The 21820-nt window shown below is 40.3% G+C and overlaps 1 protein-coding gene across 1 annotated transcript in view; it reads left to right on the top strand.

Moving 5' to 3' along the window:
• Positions 1-21048, top strand: part of CDC20B (cell division cycle 20B) — a 34951-nt gene extending 13903 nt beyond the window's left edge. Inside the window, exons 4-12 of the mRNA XM_072860915.1 lie at positions 1460-1581; positions 6303-6402; positions 9163-9273; positions 10969-11165; positions 12026-12120; positions 15016-15244; positions 16329-16454; positions 17192-17309; positions 20885-21048. Coding sequence (XP_072717016.1) covers positions 1460-1581; positions 6303-6402; positions 9163-9273; positions 10969-11165; positions 12026-12120; positions 15016-15244; positions 16329-16454; positions 17192-17309; positions 20885-21048 — 1262 coding nt within the window. The remainder of the gene's footprint in view (positions 1-1459; positions 1582-6302; positions 6403-9162; positions 9274-10968; positions 11166-12025; positions 12121-15015; positions 15245-16328; positions 16455-17191; positions 17310-20884) is intronic.
• The last annotated feature ends 772 nt before the right edge of the window (positions 21049-21820 follow it).

The raw sequence follows: 21820 nt of genomic DNA, 5'->3' as shown, positions 1-21820 counted from the left end.
TGCAGACCTTCACAGGCAGAGTGAGCTCTGGGCCAGCATCCTTTCAGCGGGAGTACACTGCTGTCATGAGAGGAAAGCTGGGCCCAAGGTTCCTGTTACCAATGTGCAGACAGCCTAGGACAGCAGGACATACAGACAGCTGACATCAAGGGGGGGTGAAAAGAAAGAGAGGAAAGAAAGTCTCATCCCCAGCCAAGCAGTGCCTGTTGCAGACCAATCTTTTTTGCTGTATGATGGGGGCTGTATTGGACTGGGTTTAAGTTGCACTGGGCTGTAACAGTGCAAGGGTTTGTTGCTGCACCTTCATATCTGGAATAGTTAATAATAACTGACAGGAGAGCAGGAGAATTCATACAGGCCTCCCCTTCCTTCTGCTTCTCCTTTGCCTTACACACAGCTACTGCAGACTTGGCCATAACTGTGGAACTCGGACTAGTCTGCATGCATGGATGTGGTATAGTGTACGCTTACTGAAGGAGAAGCTTGCCCTGTGTTATTGTCTCTCCTCCAATGCGTAGGGCTGCAGGTATTGACAAAGGAACAAGTGGCCAAGGGACACTCACACTCAGCTCACCTTAGGGAGAGACTTATGTGAGGACCATTCAGAGCACAGATCGAACTGTCAGTACTCTGACTTGGTCTGGAGAAGAACGGGCTCTAGGGGAGGCTCTTTTTCTCCATCAACAACAGAGGGAGCTGAGGAAAGGTAAAATGAGCCTTTGAGCTCACTGACTCTTACTTCCAGCAGTGCTAGGGGAAAGTGGGGAAGGGTTTATGTGCTGCATGTACAAGAGCTTCCTGGAAGATCTAGGGAACTAAACAAGACTCATTTCTTGATCAATAATTGAAATCTTTAGAGAGCAAATAAAAGTTTAGTGTTCAAGATGTGTTCCTATGATGCCATGGCTGTTGGTCACAAAGTGCAATTCTGTCTTCTGCTAAGCAGAATACCAGAGCTGTTTAATAATACATGCCCAGCTCTAGGAAACACAGGTTCTAAAACAAGGTGAAGTCTTCCCTACTTCAGTTTCTGGAATAGAAAATCCTGCATGCTGTCTCAGTCTTGTAGCAGTGGTGAAAGCCTGTATGGTTCTGGGAAATCAGGTATTGATTCCTATGGGGTAGGGTCCTGTGTAACCAGTCAATAAATCTAAGGCTGGATATGAGCTGCAGTAGTAAACAGGCACTCTTTAGAAAGGGAACGATCAATCTGACATTTTTTAGACATCTCTTTTAGGATAAGATGAATAGTGCTGTAGAAATGTCTCTTTCTCTCACTGACAAAAGGAAAGCAGGGTGACTGGTTTGAATGTCAGTATTTGCATTGTCCCACTTAGTGTGTCAGATTTGCTTTTAGAGTACTGCTACTATGAAATCAGTGCTATTCTGAAAAGCACTTGACAAATATCCCCACGTATGGCTTTTAAAGGTATTGTTTCCATTAAAATTGCTTTTCCAGTGACACCTCAGGTGCCTAAGAAACTCTCCATCATGAAAACCATTGTGACTCTACCTGGTAGTCATGCTGCAGCAGGCTTGGAAGGGAGGAATAACAGGAGAGCTGAAATGGAAAAAAAACAGGTGAGTAATGTAACATTCAAATGCACAGGTAGCGTATTTGCTTTCCTGATGTGGTTTTTTTACCTTATCTTTTGCCTGGAATCTGTTATGCGGATACTACCTTATTGACATTGAGAACAGTAACAAGAAGAGGTCCATTCAGGAAATGTCTCCTAGGGAAATGTCAGGAGCAATTGCTTCATCATTTATTTGATTCAGCTTCTCTCCCCTTCCTCCAGGCTATTGTCCTGCAAACTAAAATTGAAACCAAGCTAATGAAGCCCTCAAGATACATTTGTTACCTCTGAGGGAAAATGTATATTGTAAAAAATTCACATGAAAAGCATGAATGACTCAGTTTTCCGCTTGTTTTAATAACCACTATGTGTGAAGAAGAAAATTTCTTCAGTTTTGCAGGATGTAGCTTTTCATTTTGTCATGTAGACAGAATGAGGTGCTATGAAAAATTTGCCAAAAGTAGCTTTCTGAGAATAAAATTTTTTGTCATGACAATAGAAGGTCAGATTCTTGGCCAAGGATGAAAGAACACATGGAATCTGCCTCACATGTGAAATGAAAACTTCAGATCACTTCCCATTTAGGTGTTGTTTTCTATTGCTGTACACTTTATCCCTTCTTTTTTCTCAGTGGACACTGACACACCAATTTTTTTCTTTTTAGGCATTATCCATTGCTTTTTGGTCATCTTAAATAAACCTGTGTTCCAGCCACCCACCTGTTTCTGTTCACTAACTTCTTGAAAATTGACTTCTCATTTGAAGCATGGTGATACTTGTCTGTATTAATAAAAGTTATTACCGTAACATTACACTCAGAAACACCTCTCTATTTTAGTGCTATCTAATTGTGACTGTTCATATATTAAGTTGTAAACTTTTAGTCAGTGACCACGCTTTTTCTTGTGCTCCCATTTCCTTGATTGCACCAGTTACAAGATCAGTACTGAAGATGCTGATAGCTGTCTTCACGTGATTATTTTTTATGACTGTAACTGTTGAGTGAGGATGCTTCAGAGATGCATACTCAATGTCCTTGCTTATAGTGGTTTATAATCCTTAATTAATATTATTGAGAAGTTTCTGTGAGGGTATCAAGCTCAACTTCTAAGAAAAGCAGGTAGTGTCAGGACAGGTGGGCTAACAGGCTTGTCGATTGATACCTTGTAATAGTTGTACTGTTGAAGGTCATTGGATGTTTGAAAGATACCATGCTTTTACATCATTCTGGGAAACCTGGTCCTTGGGGCAATCACTTTCCTTTCTAAGTAGGCAACAGAGTCTGGAAAATCCTTCTTTCAACAGCAGTGCTTTCTTCCTTCCCACCCCCCTCCATGGTCTGATTGGAGAGTCTGTGAATTTTAGAGTTGTTAAAATATACAACTCAATGGGTTTAGTAATAACCCCACAGAGAAAATTAATACCCCACAGATCTACCCCACAGAGAAATTTAATAAAACTTTTTTGTGAGATAAGAACTTTCTATGAAGTAATGTATGTAAAACATTCTTCCTTCCTTAAAATGTAACGTCTTTTAAAAGATGACTACATGCCATTGTCTTCACTCTTAGTCATAGAGTCACGGAATGGTTTGGGTTGGAAGGGACCTTTACAGGTCATCTAGTCTAACCCCTCTGCAATGAGCAGGGACATCTGCAACTAGATCAGGTTGCTCAGACCACTGTTCTTCCAGGCATGGGGCATCTTCAACCTCTCTGGGCAACCTGCTCCAGTGTTTCATCACCCTCATTGTAAAAAATTTCTTTGTTATATCTAGTCTGAATCTACCTTCTTTTAGTTTAAAACCACTATCCCTTGTCCTGTCTCAACCGGCCCTATTAAAAAGTCTGTCCCCATCTTTCTTATAAGCCCTCTTTAAGTACTGAAAGGGTGCAATACGGTGTCCCCAGAGCCTTCTCTTCTCCAGGCTGAACAACCCCAGCTCTCTCAGCCTTTACTCATAGGAGAGGCGTTCCATCCCCCTGATTATTTTTGTGGCCCTCCTCTGGACCTGCTCCAACAGGTCCATGTCTTTCCTGTGCTGAGGACTCCAGAGCTGGACGCAGTACTCCAGGTGGGTTCTCACCAGAGTGGAGGAGAGGGGCAGAATCACCTCCCTTGACCTGTTGGCCATTGCTTCTTTTGATGCAGGCCAGCATATTGTTGTGAGCGCACATTGCCGGCTCATGTCCAGCTTTTCATCCACCAGTACTCCCAAGTCCTTCTCCTCAGGGCTGCTCTCAATTCCTTCATCCCCCAGCCTGTATTGATACCGGGAGTTGCCCCGACCTAGTTAAAGGACCTTGCACTTGTCCTTGTTGAACCTCCTGAGGTTCACATCAGCCCACTTCTCGATCTTGTCCAGGTCCCTCTGGATGGCATTCTGTCCTTCAGGTGTGTCAGCTACACACTCAGCTTGGTGTTGTCTGCAAATTTGCTGAGAGTGGACTTGATCCCACTATGTCGTTGATGAAGATATTAAACAGTCCTGGTCCCAATATGAGCCATGTGTCAGTGTCATCTCTACAGTGAAGTGACTTACCTAGAATTACACTGTAATTTACAAGCAGGAGTTGAGTTAAGATATTCAGAGTTCTACATCAAGGACCACAACCATCTCTTAAAAGTGTTATGTGGGGGTCTTTGAGATAACATTGTGGGATGACCAAACCCCAAGTTCTTCCTAAAACAATTTGGAAGTCAGTCTTGGCTAAAACCATACGAAAATTTATTAATCTTCTTAGGTATATGTCCTGGTTTCAGCTGAGATAGAGTTAATTTTCTTTATAGTGGCTGGTATGGGGCTATGTTTTGGATTTGTGCTGAAAAGAGTGTTGATAATACAGAGATGTTTTAGTTGTTGCTGTACTAGTCAAGGACTTTTCAGCTTCCCATGCTCTGCCAGGTGCAGAAGAGGCTGGGAGGGGACACAGCCAGGATAGCTGATCCAAACTGACCAAAGGGCTATTCCATACCACATGACGTCATGCTCAGTATATAAAGCTGGGGAAGAAGAAGGAAGGGGGGGGCATTCGGAGTGATGGTGTTTGTCTTCCCAAGTAACCATTATATGTGATGGAGCCCTGCTTTCCTGGAGATGGCTGAACACCTGCCTGCCCATGGGAAGTAGTGAATGAATTCCTTGCTTTGCTTTGCTTGCGTGCCCAGCTTTTGCTTTCCCTATTAAACTGTTTTTATCTCACCCCTCGAGTTTTCTTACTTTTCCTCTTCTGATTCTCTCCCCCATCCCACCAGGGGGGAGTGAGCGAGCGGCTGCGTGGTGCTTAGTTGCCGGCTTGGGCTAAAACCACGACAGTATAGCAATTAATGACTATTTAATTTGTGCTGCCTGGTAGCATAAAGGGATGGGATGCATTGAAAATAAAATCTTCTTGCATTCCTGTGAATGTGTGTGGTCTCTTTGTGGGCCAAAAGATTACTTCCTTGCATACACAGTCAGTTTTTCACAGAAATGTCTGTGCTTATTTTACATGGACACACATCTAAGCAATCTGATTAGCTTTCTGCCAAGTTGTCTATATAAATGATACAGGAAGTGCCTCTCAAAGTTGAAGGCCTGCTGTAGAACAGCTGAGATATGTAAAGGAGGAACACTTTTTTCACAGCTATGTTTTTGTAAGACATTTCTTATTGTGATTGCAACAGGATTTTGAAGAAAAGTAACACTGAGTGTGCTTGGAAAGACAGGTTTCATGGGCATTGGAGGAAGAACATATTAATCTTGACTGGCTGGTAAAAAGATCAGCTGCATTTCCACCTGACTGTAAATAAAGAATTACAGACCAAACAGACAGCTGGCATCAGAGCATACAACTCAGTGAACATTGTGAAGAAATGCATATCACTAGGTATTGGTGAAGAGATTCATATGGTGTGTGAGCTGATCTGAGCCTTTGCCTGAATCTTGGCTAAAGGCCTAAGCTAATTTTTTTTTGAAAAAAATAAAAAGTTCCAATAACAATTCAGATCTCCCTTTTCTTATCTTTGTCCGCTGCATCATCTGTTTCTTGCAAATGATACTGACGCAATTAAAAAAGCAAATGATAATGATGTAATTAAAAAAATTTTACTCCTCTGAGACACCATGTATATACTTTCAGTTTCATATTGTAATACTGCTTTAAGGAATGGGATCATGGAGTCCAGGCTCTGGGACTCTGGTTTGAGAGAGGACTCTGACATCCAGTAGGTCTCATGCTGGAATCAATGGCCCTGCAGTGTATGCACCACAAAACTGATCTTCCCTCACAGAGCAAGCCTGAGGCATCAGACTTACTGTCTGCATGCAGAAAACATGACATTGTATGCTGGTAAAATTAGCCTAAATGCTACTTCAGAAGAGGACAAGAAGGCACTAAGGTTTGACAGGTGACCTGTGGTAGTACCTACAGATGTACAGGGCCTGGGACCTCTTCCACTGGTAAGATGGCCTTGTTCAAACAGCTTTTTTAAAGTTTGTGTGTTCATTAGCAGTGAATTGGTGTTTTATGGAAGGCAAGATGGTGGCTCAAGTTAGAGCACACGACTTGGACACTAGTATTCTGTATTTGTTACTGATCTCCTATCCAAGAGACAAGCTGTTTTGAAGCTTTTATGTAACGAGTGTTGAGCCCTTTGGTGGGATTTGTGTTATCCACGATGCTTAAATACGTTTTTCAACAGATTTCTTAATTCAGTCCTGTTTTCACTTCGATGTATTGGCAGAAATGTCCTTCTCAGCTTCCAATAGTCCAGGAGGTTGGATATAACATTGCAGAAAGTGGTGACATGAAGGTCTGTGAAAATACTAATTGCATCTGGAAAGGTATGTGCCAATACAGCAAATATTCTCATGCACACTGAACAGTAAGGATCTATACTGGAAAAGATGCTGGAAAAGATCCAGCGTCTATACTGGAAAAGCAAGTGCATCTACCAGTTCCAGCAGAACTGGACAGAATAATATAAAGTGGTGGAGATCTACGCTGCTTGGGGCTACTTCTAGAGTTCCCACCACCTGTGAAGAGATAGTATTCCACCTCTGCCAGTGTGGTTAACCCCTAGTATTTTACCTGGCTCTCCTTTGGCCCCCATCTGATGCATTGGTGGCCCTAAAGCATTAATTTCCTTTCGGCTTTTTGGTTTTAGAACACTACAAATTATATGGGGTTGTGCTGCAGAATGGCCACAGGATATGCATCATATAGACTGCTGGGTACATGAGAGTGCAAGATATGCAGAGGTGGTGGGGTCTTGTTGCTCCTACCTGTAGAGAAAGGTAGCTGCAGCAAACTGTGCCTAGCACTGCCTCTGGTTTAATCTGCGGGGGAGTTGGTTAATTTGCTCCAAAAGATATCCTAGGAATGAATGAGCATAAGGGAGTGTGAATGATCAGGCGATTGGAAAACAGGTGGGATGTGAGGAGCTAACCTGTGAAATAATACAGATAGTCCCAGAGTTACTTGAGTATGAGGCAGTTCATTAAATATCAGACCGATATTTTGTTGTGTTCTGTCTTGGACAGATGATTTGTTTTGGTGATCTGGCTATTTCTGTCTATGACAGGTTCTTGCCAGGCAGCGCCTGATTAATGCTCATGTAAAAACAGTGAGAAACAGCTTCTTTATGAATCTGGAGTTCAGCTCCTGTAGAAGAAGTTGGGGGCTATGTGCTAGATTTATATATTCCTTTGTTGCTCTTCTCCATGCAAATAAGACTCATTTCAGAGCAGTCAATAGCAACAGTATAGGGATTGGTCACAGTATTTTTATTCTTGGTGGCAAATGAATACAGGTATTAGGAATACAGGTTTTATTCCACCCACCTACTTGTTGATCAAGTGGTCTGGTGTGACAGTACTGACTATTTACCACTTCCTGTGTCTCATTTTGAGAAGTGACACAAGCATGTGAGAGCCGAAATCCTATCAAAAGTCAGTGATATCTGCTAGCACCCAGGCAAAATAACACAAAATGGTGTAACTAAGCTTATTTTCTACTAATTAAAAAGCCTGTTGTGCACATTCATGTGTCTATGAAGTACGTGAATAGAGCTGAAAAGCGTGATCAGTATGAATTTGGGGTAGATGAATTACTTATGAGAGAAGAGAGGTCTGAAATGAGTTACGGAGATTATTTCACCCTTTATATCTCACTGCTCAATACCAGCTACCAATGTTAAAGAAGAAAAACATTTTCAGAGTGTTTCAGAAGTGTTGCCATTCATCCAACTGTTGCGATTAGGTGCCTTAGTTTTCCTGAATTATCTTACTGGGCTGGGTTCAGAAAGGTTTGGTAAAGTTTTCAAAAAATAACCAAAAGCCTAGATATTAGAAACACAGATTTTTCTGTAGAGAGATATCTCATTTCAGTGATTTTAGACCTTTTTAGGGTTAAAATGCTGTGTTACATATCCCATTGGGCAGATCTGAGAAGGTCGCTTGTGCAAGCCTGCTTGATTGTTTAACTCCACAAAATTTTAGATACAGAAGAAAATCACTGTGGCCTGCTTCTTGATCATCTTCAGTCTTTATTTGGAGAGAGAGAGGGGGTACCACAGCTGAGAGGGGAAACGTTTGTTGTCTGGCAGAAATGAATTTTGGATTAAGGGAGAAGATTGAGGACAGAGTAGGGAAGGACTGTGTGAAATAAGTTCTCCACAGTTTGTCATTGGACTTCCATATATGATGTTTTTGTGTGTATTTAAGTTATAGAGTACAAAAACTTTGTCAGTGTTGAACTTTTTTGAACAAAGAAGGTTAGTTGTAGAGATAAGTTATGTCTTCTGCCCCTGAAACTTTTAATATTCATTCTAAATACTCCCTTCTGGAGAATAATTCAAAAAGGAAGTCAAAACACAGAGAAAAATGCAGAAATGTGAATCTCCAGCTTTCTGCTCTGCACTTTACAGCAAGATAATTTCTTACACATAAAAATCTAGCATTACATGATTCATAGTGCTAGTGATCTAGCTTTTTTCCTATGATGTTTAGGAGTCCTTGCAGCGTAATGTAGACAATGACCACAAAGGATGAGTATTCTGTTTGCTCATACTTGTATTTGCTTTTGTTTCTCGCTTATGTGTTGTCACAAGCTTAGTGTGCTATGATCAAAGTGTGTGTGCTTTAAAAACCTTTTCCTGTGGTTAGGTATTGATGGGGGAGACCTTTTGGTGGGAAATGAACACCAGAAAGCAAAAGAGTTAATTGCTGTATGACGGGGTTTTGAAGTGGTAGAGCACATATGAAACATTCCGCTACTAACAACTTTTGACAGAAAACTAAGGTGAAAAAGACAAAAAACCCCATGTTCTGTATTGAGCTGTAGTACAATTTAAAAATGTAGTGGACCCTATTCTCCGTTCTAGCTGACTAAATCCATGGAGGTTTGAAAGAGGTGGTAAAAGGTGCCTTTCATCTAGTTTAGTGTGTCTAGTGTTTTGAGCCTATCCAGGATAAATTAGACCCTTCTGGCCTCCTCTGGATCATGGAGAGACAAATATAGTGAGGATGTGAAAGGCTTAGGCCTGAGAAAAACTGGTGGTGTTTTGCATTACTGATTTGTGTGTGGTGAATCTTCAAATACAGGATGCCGAGAGGGGACCCAGAATGAGTTTAGAGCTGTTACCATCATGAAGCCTTCTGTACCATTGGAGCCAGAAGTGAGGCTTCATATTACTGGATTGCGCAATGATTACTGTAAGTTAATTTCTCCTGTGTGGTGGTTTTTGCAGAGACTGGGAATTCTTATGTATGTGTCAATAAAGATGGAGAAGGTGTGTCCCCTTTGCATAAAATCGAAACTCCGCAGCACATATGCATGATGTAATTTTTCTTATAAGGATGCATGTTTGAAAACTGCCTGTCCTAGGATGGAGACATGACTGATCAAACTGTAGGATCAATATTACTTAACTCTCATGCGGTTTCTTTCAGCTATAGATCTCAGTACAACTTTCACATTAAACCAATATACTTACTTCCGTTTAATTAAGTTAAACGTTTCAGCTGTCAGCCTTGGATATCTAGCAGCCAGTCAACACGGCAGCAACTTTATTGAGCAGACTTGGAAATCTCTTATTTTGGGAGACATCAGTGACATTGTTTATGGTTTGGATGATAGATACCTTCTGAACTAAATTCTCACTTATGTCTTTGGTGGTGCACAGGCAAAAATTAAACATGCACAAGTTACACGTGAACACACATGGCCCTCTGGTCTACAGCAGCAAATACATGTTTTAACACTTCATAAGATCTAACAAACAACTCTGTATGTGCAAGTGTTCTTAATTTTCCCTGGGGAGGTTTTTTCAACATATCCTTGCAAGTGTTTGTGTATATCTTTGAACAGGACAAAGGTTTGTTTGTATGATTTACACTGATTGTGCACAAGGTATGTCCCAAGACTAACAGCACTAACAGAAGTCTTTGGAAGTGATTTCTTAATACTTATTTCTGGCTGCAACAACCAGGACTGTAGTCAAACAGCTGGCTGATGGATCAGCTGTTCTTCAGAGTGATTTTAGTTACAAAAATATGATGTCAGACTTTGGCCTATGGTAACAATCTTCCATGCTTTTAGTTACAAAAATATGATGTCAGACTTTGGCTTATGGTGACAATCTTCCATGCTTTAGGGGTCATGCAAAATGACTTTTAAGCTGCCCTAAATGAACAGCTGAGGATTTCCCTTGACATGGGAGAATGTCCTGGGTTGGTATTAAATGTTGTATACCAACTTCTTCTGTCCTACCTGACATAGCAGGCTGTTCTGAGGCTAATCACAGTAGTGATTTGCTTTGCCAGGATCTGCAAGTGCAATACACCCACCATCAGGGGCAGTGGAAACTATTTCCATCATACGCTTGCTGAGCAAGCTCTGAAGATGAGGAACAGAATTTCCCTTGTTCCTTTCTGCATGTTTTTTCCTATCATGTGCAGGGTAAATGTCATCATTAACCTGAGGATGTAGGACAGACGGTAGCATATAGACTCTCTCCTATGTCTTTCTCAATAACAAGAATTACCTTGGAACAAGGGTGTGTTTGGAACTGTAGCTGTTGGTGGAGGAGCCTCATTTCTGGTGGTAGAGTGAGTGGCAAATGCAGCGTGATAGATTAAAAAATTGTAGTGGGGAAGCTGTAAGTCAGATCCTGCTGTGCAAACATGCCAGTTCGTGGACGTTAGCCTTATGAAGACCTTGGCTTGTTAGAGATACTCTCCTTCATGTAGGAGGAATACTTGCTAGTAATGGTTTCATAGAAGCATTCTCTTGAAGTTTTTCCATAGCTATTAAAAAAAAGCACCTCTTTCCCCCAAAACAATACTCCCCCTCACCCCATCCTATTACCTACGACTTTATTGCAGTAATTTTTAGTAGCTTTCTTCTAGATCTAAACATACTGGACTGGAGCCTTGAAAATCTCATTGCTATTGCTGTAGGACCTTCTGCACACATTTGGAATGGAGGGACTCTTCAAGCCATTGCAAGCATTGATTTGAATTCCAGTTCCAAATACATTTCATCTCTGGCTTGGATAAAAGAAGGAACTTGCCTTGCAATTGGCACCAGTGATGGAGAAGTGCAAGTACTAAATAATTTACTTTTTTAGTCTTTCTCCATTTTTAGCTAAAGTGGCCACAAGACAATTTGATACTGATTTTTTTTTTAAGGAAACAAATGAAAAAGATTGGATAAACTACAGAACAACTCTGCTGGAGACAATATATAGCACTTCCCTGTATGATGCTGCACCTTACTGAACAGCTTAGTGACATCCAGTGTTATCTATATGTAATGGAGCCTCTGAAGCCACTAAAAAGCTGATGACTGAATTAATGATTCAGTTGTGCAGGGACAATCAGATTTTTTTTCCCACCAGTAAGAGGAACTCTTTCATTAAATTATTTTACTCAGCACAGGCTATTTTTGTATCTGTCTTGCTAAGATCACTCTAGTGATCAGTGCCTTAAGAACTCAAGCCAAAACTCTCTTTATGGATTCACACACGAGAATTTGACTTCAGTCTGATTACACATATCTCTCAGCCTGCTGTTGTAGGACAGTCCTATTACCAAAAGATTTTTGTGGGACTTTGGCTGAGGTGCTAGATAATATGGGAACCTACCTGCTGCAGTCCTGAGTCAGCAATGTGAAGGTATTGAAGGCCAGTGCTTTCAGTATGAACTTCCAAATACTGACATGTAAATAAATAGCTTTAAACTCAGAGACATGCATTCCGTTCAATCCTGTCTGACTTCAGTATCACTGATATAGGTGCCACAATTTGGAAACACTCCTTCTTGTCTTACTTGTGAAACAAATGAGCTTGAGGTTGTCCATATGTCAAATCAGAATGAGGTAGTGGCTTACTTGCAAACGAAGAGAAAAAAATCTTTTTTCTTTTTGTTGTTAAATTTGTATTTTGTGTTTGTTTTGGATTGGCAGCTGTGGGACATTGAAACCAAAAAGAGATTGAGAAATATGTTTGGTCACCTGTCTGTAGTTGGAGCTCTGAGCTGGAATCATTATATTCTGAGCAGGTGAGTGGTATAGTATATTCCCAGAAAGAGTCCTGCTGCTTTTACTTAGACAAATGTCCCATTCGTTTTAGCTGTTTTCATTGGCTTTGCTCAAAGGTGATTTATCCTGTCCCTCTACTTATCGGCCATCTCAGAAATCATATGTATATTTACTGTATGACAGGAAAGCAGCCAAAGGGGATTTAGTCTGCCTCTTTAGTCTCTGTTTCTTACTCTCTTTCCAGAAAGCTGTCACCACTTGCAGAATTTCACTAGGATGTGGAGGCTGTGGCTCTGGTTTTGTGAAAAGCCTGAGCTTGAAATGGTGTTGTCTCCGGTGGGTCTGGACTCCAAAAATCCTAGCCTGCCTGGTGCTGGGGAGAGGGCATTTTGGACTGCCCCTCCATTGATATGAAGACTGCATCTGTCTTTTCAGATGCACAGCAAAAACCAGCTGTTAGAGTTGCACATCTCTCTAGCTGTGTATCTACAAATGAAGGCCAGCTCATTGTTATCCACAACCCAAGGAGGATTGAAGTGGTTGACCTTTCCTTTGCCAAGGGTGAATTTTACACTACCTGGTGAATATTTTATATTTAGGAATCATTTCAGTCTGGGGACTCAGATGAGAAAGATCAAGTGTACTCTCTTGTGTTTTTTTGCCTCCCATTTTCTGTTTCAGATCTTTGACTCAGACTTGAAGGGGCTGAGGGCAGACTTGTTTATGATGGATGCTTCTACAATTTTAAAATGATGTGATAGTCTTCTGTTTTACTTAAATGCAGAAATGATAGCAAGGGTGGACTGATTTTATTGTTAAACTCAAAATGAAACTAGTATGTCTGGATAGGAGCACTAGAGGTAGTTTTATTTTGATTTCACAAGATGCTCTGGCTTTTGATTGTATTAGGTCTGCTGGGTGGAGTGAGGTACAAGGATACCAGCTGAACAACCAGTTAATAAAATGCTGTTGCTGGAGTAGGTATGCTGGGTGTGTTAAGTTACAAGAATGCAGCTAGAACATCCTGCCAATGCCCAGTGGCATAACCTTATTACAGTAGGCATTAGTTTCAATTTGCATTTCGGCTTGGCCAAAGGAGTGAAAACAACAGAAACTTAAATTACAGATCTCTCTGAGTAGAAATTGATGATAAAATTCAGCATGAACCTATGAACTACAGTTATAGCTGACAGATTAGGTTGAGATAACATTTATTTCTCTTGCTAGGTTTGAAACTAAACAGTTCATTCTAACATTAGGGCAGGGTTAAAATATCTGTATAAGTAGGAAAAAAGACGTGGAGTTAATATTCATTGTTACTGAAATAAGAGCAGCATTCTTACAGTAAACTTCACTGTGGACAATTGATACTTTGGGATTACATACTAATTTCTGTGGTTAAAAATAGTCCAACCAACACATCATCGTGAACGTGTAAATAAATTTCAGTACCATAAATTAACCTGTCACAAAAATTTTTTGGTGTGTTTTTAGCAAAACATCTTCTGTGTCAAAAGCAAATAATTCTGATTTCTTTTTGTGCCAAGTGGAAAAATGTCCTTTCAGCCAGGATTCTCAGGAGCCCAGTTCCTTCCTACTCATACCACTAGAATTACTGAAAACCTGAATATGGCCAACACTGGCAATTCAATTCTGTTTCTCTTGGTTAGATTTTCTGCTTATTATTTAGTAGGAAAAATTTATATAAATCTTCAGGAGGCAAATGGTGATGCCTTTGCATGTAATGCACATATTCCCATGTATCTTCATAGGTATTGTCCATAAAGATGTGCTTAATATTCACTGGAGCACTGCTTGGTTGGAATCTTTCTTGCTTCTGTGAACTTTAAGAGCTCGGCAAGTCCATAATACAAGCACAACAGAATGATGTTTCTTGCAATCAGTCAGTTTTGTGTGTGCATTTTTAGAGCTTCCAAGTCACTCAACTTGCATCTGAAAAATTTTTAAGAGCCAGTATGGGAAAGTCTCCAGTCATTATTGCCTTAAATTAATCTATTGCAGTAATGTCAGATATCTGTTTCTCAGATACCCAGAAAGATGGTATTGAACTTGCTGATTTTTTCAGTGTCATCAGAATAGTTGGAAGTGTGAATTTCCATCAGGAAGCTCTCCTGTTTTTTCATAGGTTTAATGTAGGTAATATCCTTAGAAAGGCAGGAAAAGAAAATGTGCTGCAAGGTATTTTCAGTATTTTCAGTTCAACTCTACTATTGATGTGTAAAACCCATATCGAGGAGCTGAGCTGTAACAGTAGCTGTGCTTCCAGGCAGGGTATTTCTTCTTTCCTTTGGTAGACTGATGATACTGGGTGTAAAACCATGCATCCATTTCCTAACAAGCAATTAGTGCAACAGTGTCAAGCTGTGCAGATATTCTTTAAGCTTGGAAGTGGGAGGGAGAAAGGGAACAAGGGAAGGGACAGAACCAAAGAGCACACTGTTACTTGCTAGTAAGCCCTTTCCCCAAGCAATGCAGTTTTACACTGCCTCTTTGTTGGGCATGGAGTCATATCTAGCCTTGGCAAAAATCATCTTGCGAAATTATTTTTCATGAGGAACAGGAAAGAGTTTATATTAAATGGCTTGATAGTTGAACAGGGTGCAGATTAGTGGCACACAATGCAATATATCTTCAGGGAAATGAAAACCATGAGAGAGAACAGGAATTCTGCCTGGGTTGAACTGAGCAGCTGCTTGGCTCCTTTCTGTTGTCAGCCACCTCTACAGTCAGGGTGTGCTTCTGATAGTTCATTTATGTTTCCTTTTACTGAAATACTGTTGTTCTGCAGACACGTTTCACTCTGATGTGGTTTGTTTCTGAAACCGCTGAAAAAGTGTGATGATGTAGCTTGTCTTCTTTAACATTAAACTCATGCTGTCTTTTTTCATCTGCAGTGGTTCACGACTAGGATCTATTCATCACCATGATGTCCGGGTTGCTCAGCACCATGTTGGGACTCTTTGCCAAAACAGACAGAGCATTTGCAGCCTGAAATGGTCACTAACCAACCAGTTGCTGGCAAGTGGGTCTAGTGATGGTATATTGAATATCTGGCCTAGTGACCCTGGTGCGAAATTGCAGTCACAGCCACTGAAAACCATACCTCATTCCTCAGCAGTTAAGGTATATGGAAAGGAATGTCTGCTTTTCTGTACTTGCTCTCATGAAATCCCTTTGTTGATGTGGACAGTTAGGGAATTTTTCAAATTATCTCACTGATTTCTATTAGTTTCTTCTCTCCTGACTGTTATGCAGTTAATTTTAAGACCAGTTCTCCTCACTCCAAGTCACAGATAAGTTTGCTAGGGCTTTGATCAGGAAATTTTACTGGATTAGTAGGCCTTTGTAAATATAATGCCAAATAGAGATAAAATTTTACAGCCTTCTCCTCTGTTTTTCACAGAAAACTTTGGTGGGGCAATACTTACAAGTTAACAAACAAGATCTTTCAATTTTTGCAGTTTTGGAAAATTATCTCTGCTGAAATTATTTTAAATATGAGGTTTCTTTTGCCTTCCTGCCCATATTTTCATGTCATTGCTGGTAGCAAAGAATCCAAAGTAAGAAACTGGAAATGAGACAACTTAGATTCTTCATCTTTATGAAGTCCCAGTCTGTGTGGGAGAGAGGACAGATATCAGCAATAAGAGGCAGGGGAGTCCAGCATTTATAAGCTGATTATCCTCCCAGAAAAATCTGAGGCTGGCTTGAAGTGCTGTTGTTGAAGGGTCAGAGGAGGTTATTGAAATAGGTGGAATTCAGTTCTCAGTAGGTTTTCTTCAGGTAGAGTCTGGGCCTCAGGCATATCCTGGAAATATCTCAGAATAAACAATGTCTCTTGTAAGCCCTGTAGTCATGTTGCTTAGGCTTCTGTGATGGCTTGGCTTAGGCAGTAAGACTGTATCCTGCTGGGTGCTTCTGGTGTGGCCTGTGAAGGGTAAGCAGAGAAGCTGGAGTTTTATGAGCATATGTGGGACAGTGTAAGCTACTGTGAAGCAATGGCAAAGGAAGCAGCATTTGGAGTTTTGGGATTCTACATTGCTGTGTGTGTATGGAGGAAGATCATGGTGTAGGGGTAAAAAAAGGCAAAGGTGCATTCTTGGTGCTTGTTGCAGTCCATTTTTCCAACTAAGCTGTTAAGCAAAATCTACTCTGTTTTTTCAGCTAACCTCCTAGTCTGTTCTGGCATCTGTTTCTTTTTTTTTAGGCGATGAACTGGTGTCCTTGGCAGTCCAAAGTCCTTGCTACAGGGGGTGGAATGAAAGATGGGATTTTGCGTGTCTGGGACATAAATTGTGAGAAAATCATCCAAAGTGCAGCTACAGATTCTCAGGTGAAATGATGAAATGTCTGCATACTTAGGCTATGCTCTTCTTGTATAGCTGTGCTCATTTGGCAAACTCCCAATGACTTTGAGGGTGGTTCTGTGGTCAGAGGAACAGCAGGATTTTCTTTGGATGTGCAATTGTGCTACATTCGGCACTGCAGTGTGTGATTGGACTCAAGCAGTTTGTTGTTTCTCATTCACCACTTCTGTCTCCACACAGAAGTGATTGAAGAGGAGGTGGTCTCGCAGCCAGACACTTCTCATCATCTTTTCCTTATTGGCAATAATAGTTTTGGCCAAAACTCTTGATATGGAGAGAATGTTGAGGGGAGGGAAAATTCCCAGAGTGCTGGGGTGAGAAGAGGTGTAAGAGTCAGAGGGCAAACATCCATCTCTGGAGTTTGAATTTTAGGAGACAGAGGAACAGATTCTCAGCTGGAGTAAAACAGCATAGCTGTTGATTTTCCTGGAGCTATTACAGCTTAGCTGAGGATGTGTTTGAAGGGCTTTGGTTTTATACTATCAGTATAAAGTATATGATATATACTATCACATTTAGATAGGACAATAAGGCAACTGTACTTCGAAGTGTTGTTGTAAGGAATGAAACTTCTAAATAAGTAAATATTCTCCTGGGACTTTCTCAGTAGCTTGTTTAAACATTGTAGATAACATTTCAAATCTACTGAATGGTGCATGTTGACCCTTTCTGAAAACTAAAGCAGAATTTTAAATTGCAATAGATTTGTTCCTTGCTCTGGTTACCCAAAACCAGCGAACTGATGACTGGACAAGGCCTTCCTGGAAATCAGATGAAAATATGGAAGTATCCCATGCTTGTCAATTCGTCACAAGTCTATGGCAAGTATTTCAGTTAATAGTTTGAACTATTTCAGTTAACTGTCTGTCTAATCAGTGTGTTTTTGCAAGTGCATACCTTATGCATTTACATAAAATAGAGTTAAAAGAGCAGTCACCTACACATCCTCTCTCTGCCTACATGCATGCATTCATGCGCACAATCCTGATGCATGGGATTGTACAGGTTGACTTATTAAGATAATAGTATAAGTTGCTTCTGTAAAATTCCTTGGTTTTAATGATGGGTTTCTGTCTTATAATTTCTAAGGCCATCCCAGGTGCAGGATATGGATTTGCACTTCTCCCTAAGGCTTACTAGGCGTGGACTGAGTGTGCTAATGTCAGGTTGCTTCCAATATATTCTAGGCTGATGGCCTTCTAGATAACTCAAAACAGATGTGGCTCTTCAATTTTGCAGCTCATCATGGAAGGATACTGAACCAGCTTCCTAATGACGTTTGAAATAAACCTCCATGTGTTATTTAGAGCTGTCTGGGTTTTAATGAATGATTTTGGCTGTGAAGCAATGCAGCGCAGCGTGTTTCTCTTGTACTGTGCTGACAGCTAGGGGAAAGTGGAGTTTCCTTGCAGCTCTGTATTGGTCCTTGGAGCTGTAGGGCTACACTACACATAAAAGTTGTTCCTTGCTATTAAGCCTTCTTGTTTCTGATGCTTGCTGTCACTCCTATCCATTAAGTTTTACTTGTTTCAGTGTTAACTGAAGTGATCCAATAGAAGCATCTGAAGTTAAAAGAAAAAAAATTATTTGCACACTGTCTGCATTTTCACAAGTATGGTTGTTTTTTCACACTCACTGACAAGATATGGCCAAAGAAGCTTTGGATTTTTAATCTAACAGCTGATATTTACAAATACTTTTTGTACCCTCTTGCTACATTTGAAGGCATTTATTAAATTCCTGATTTATTAAATCCCAGCTATACTGGGATGCTGCCCTTGGAACCAGTGACTCGGATGGAACTGGGGACTTGGCTTCAACACTAGCCTATAAGAGGAAAGCACAGGACAGTCAAAACAAATATGGATGGAAGAGAGAGGGCAGCAGAGACATATGTGGATCTGATTACACATTATCCGTGTGTAATGCTGCTTGTCTGTGCCGCTTTTCCTTCCTTATCCCTACTCATTTATGTATAGCTCTTAAGGTCATGTCTTGTGATGTTCTGAGAAATGACCTGGAAATTGACATCATCATTAGTCTTAACTACTGTAGCTTGAGGTTTCTCAAATCTTTGTAAGTCTCGAAACCTAGATTTACTCTTACCTTTGAGAATAGTGTGTGGTGTAAAACATTTACCATGTAAGTCAACTGTATTGGTAATTTGGTGAAGCTGGAGGGTTACTTATCATCCTGTTTCCTATTCAGTTTACTTATCTGCAAGAGAAACTAATTTTTGTGAACAAAAAGACCAGGTAATTGTTACACAGATATACTCCTGCTTCTGAAGATTCTTATTACCTTACTATAAGCAATTGAATGTTGGAAGAAATTGTCAATGTATCAAAATATGTTCAGAAAAAGTACTGTGATGGATGATTGTGAGATGGTTCTAAATCAGCCTCAGACACCCTTAACCACATGAGTTTTACACCCAAAGAAAAGAACAGATAAATCATCACTGAATCTCATTGTTTAATCCTCCTGCAAAAAGCTGAAGACCTCAGCTAACAATGAAGCACCATCAGCTACTGTTGAGTACTTTAGTAATTGAGGTTGACTATTACTGGTCATATTCAGAACAGAATAACAACTGAAAGAATATAACCTTTTTATAGCACTGAGTCCATTTTTGAGATACTTCTGATAGAACTATTAGAGTAATTTACTAGGAAAAAAGATTCCTTTTGGATGTAAATGCCCTCCCCTTAGAAAAGTTGTTGTAGATCAAAGAAAACATACAAGCAAACAAAATATGTAATTGCTTTGAAAAGTATCTGAATGTGATCTCGAAACAATGAAATAAAACCCCAGCCGCCTCCACTCAGAAAACATGGAAATGAATAATTTCAGCTTTTCTGATTTCTCCCTATCCCCCTTCATGTCTTCTTGACTGAAACTGTTAATCAGATTTCAGTCAGTGTCATGCATAGTTTTGGATGCCTCCAGAGACTACATCTCCAGCTCTTCCTTCAAAGTTGTTACAGACACTGAATGGAGACAGTGTGAAGAATTTGCTGAGTTGTAAACTCATGGTCTTAAGTATTGACAAAGATCGTGTACACTTCAATAACTTGAGAAGGAGCAAAGCCTAAAAATTAATCTCTGCTGAAATAATTTAGTGGTGTTGTCAAAATTCTAGTCACCAAGTTTAGGTGGGACACACATTACTCAGCACCAGGATAGCAGATACTTGCATTTAGTCACAGTGGCTCCAGACAGCCATTGTAGCAGCTTTGCAAAGTTAGGGCAGACTGTCCATCTACAACAGTCCTATGGATCTTCGTCAGGTACCATTGTGAAGTACCACAGTTTCAGAGGGCTTTACAGTTCCTCACATATTTATCCTCATCATATTATTTTGAGCTAGAGAGGTGCTATCCCTATTGTGTTCATGGAGAACTCTGGTACAGATGATGGGAGGACAGAGGTGACCTACATTCATTCAAGTTGGTCACCCAGCACTTCCTTTTAGGATGTGGTTCATCTGGTCTGTTTTAGATAAAATACAGTATGTCTCAGAAGTTTCTTTTTTTCCCCTTGGGTGACTAGCTCGGCTATATGATTGTCAGTAACTCACCCAACCAGAGAAGCTAATGGCCAGTAACTTAGAGTAAAAAGGCTTCTAAGTTCTCATTCCCCTGTGTGCCTAAAAACCTCATGGGTTTGCTTAGCATTGACATTGTGCTAGATGATATAGGAAAGCAGAGGTAAATACAGGTCTCAACAGTCTCAGTTTAATACCAGACTCTTTCTGCTTTCAGTTCAAATTCAGTTGCTTCTACTGAGGGAGATACTTGTATAACCAGATCAATGAGTTTTGTACATTCTTTGTGCTGCTAGACTGGGCTAGCTTCTGGCCTTCAGTGTCTGGTTCCCAAAGTACTACAACTACAGACAAACTCAATGTACAATTCCAATAAATATTCAGTGGGATCACTGTTTAAAGATCTCCTTAACAGTAATAACTGAGCAGCTGGAGACACGATCTCATGATTGTTGGATCAGCTGCAAACTGTCTGCAAGGCGTGTGCAGACAGATGGGAAAGCTCAGCAGTGAGACACATTACCAAACACAGGTGGGACTGATGTAAATGCAGTGGAGAATCAAGAGTTCAGGTTCCATGTTTTCCTTTGACAGAAACATCTTCTCAATGTGGTGCAGTCCTGGCAGTTAAAGCGTGGTCCCTAATAAGAAAATATTGCCTTCAGCTCTTTCTTAATGTGAAAATATTCTATAGATAATGCTAGCTCCGTGCATCCTATGCAGCATTTTGAGCTGCTCCAGTAGAAGTGGAACAAGCCATGCTGTGGGTGGGGTGGTGAAAATGATTGGCATAATCAGTGTAGAATTGTGGTGTATCTTTGCATTTTTTGTATGTATTTTATTTTACAGGTCACAAAGGGAGAGTCCTGCATATAGCCCTGAGCCCAGATCACAGCAGGCTCTTTTCTGTTGCGGCTGATGGGATAGCTTGTCTGTGGAAATGCCACGAGTCTTGGGAGAGCAAGCACAGCAGCAAGGCTTTTTCTAATGGTTATCTGAGCTCATTCTTGTGACTTTTTTTCCTTGAAAGCAAGTGATTAAATGTACTTAGCCCATTCAATAATTCAAAATATGTGTGTTCCTTCCAGTGGAAACGTGGCAAAAGATAGTATATTTTTTTCAAGATAAAGCAATTTTCCCCATGGGTCCATCATGTGAAATGTTAGTAGCTTGTCTTACTTAGCCTAGAGAAAAACTATTCTAATGCTAAAGAATAACACCTTATTTATTTTCATTGAACTAACAAGCATGGATAGACTCCACCTTGTGTCAAGTGCCAGCATAAAGTCTTAGGTCCTGCTTTTAGCTATGATTCTTGTAAGTAATTTTACATCATCTTAGCATCCCCATTGGGAAGCATATGCCAATTCATGTAAATGCCCTTGAATCATTCAAAGGCTAGGATCAGCAGAGACCAGTCCAGGGAACTGTATTGTTCTATGTATCACATAGATCATGGTACAGAATCTCTCTAAATATTTCTAGAGATCTAGGTTAAATTTATAACTGTAACTAAATATAAATGATTTCTTGGGAATTCTTTATTGTTTTTGTAGTGGTAATGATAACTAGCTTAATTAGGAAACTGTATTTATTGCATTCTGAATTGTTTCCTTTCCCACCTATTATGTTTGCTAATTATTGAAAAGATAAATAATTGCATAATAATTCTATTATTATGCATAATTGTGTAGTTAATAAGCCAGATGGACGTAGTCAAAGAGGCACACTGTTTGGATCAAGCACAACAGTTAGTTCATTCATTCCTTAAGGGTACCAGTTTAA

This window comes from Ciconia boyciana, chromosome 4 (assembly GCF_034638445.1).
Source record: "Ciconia boyciana chromosome 4, ASM3463844v1, whole genome shotgun sequence".
NCBI lineage: Eukaryota > Metazoa > Chordata > Aves > Ciconiiformes > Ciconiidae > Ciconia > Ciconia boyciana.
The sequence above is the reverse complement of the archived record's forward strand: the minus strand, read 5'-3'. Positions and strand labels throughout refer to the sequence as shown.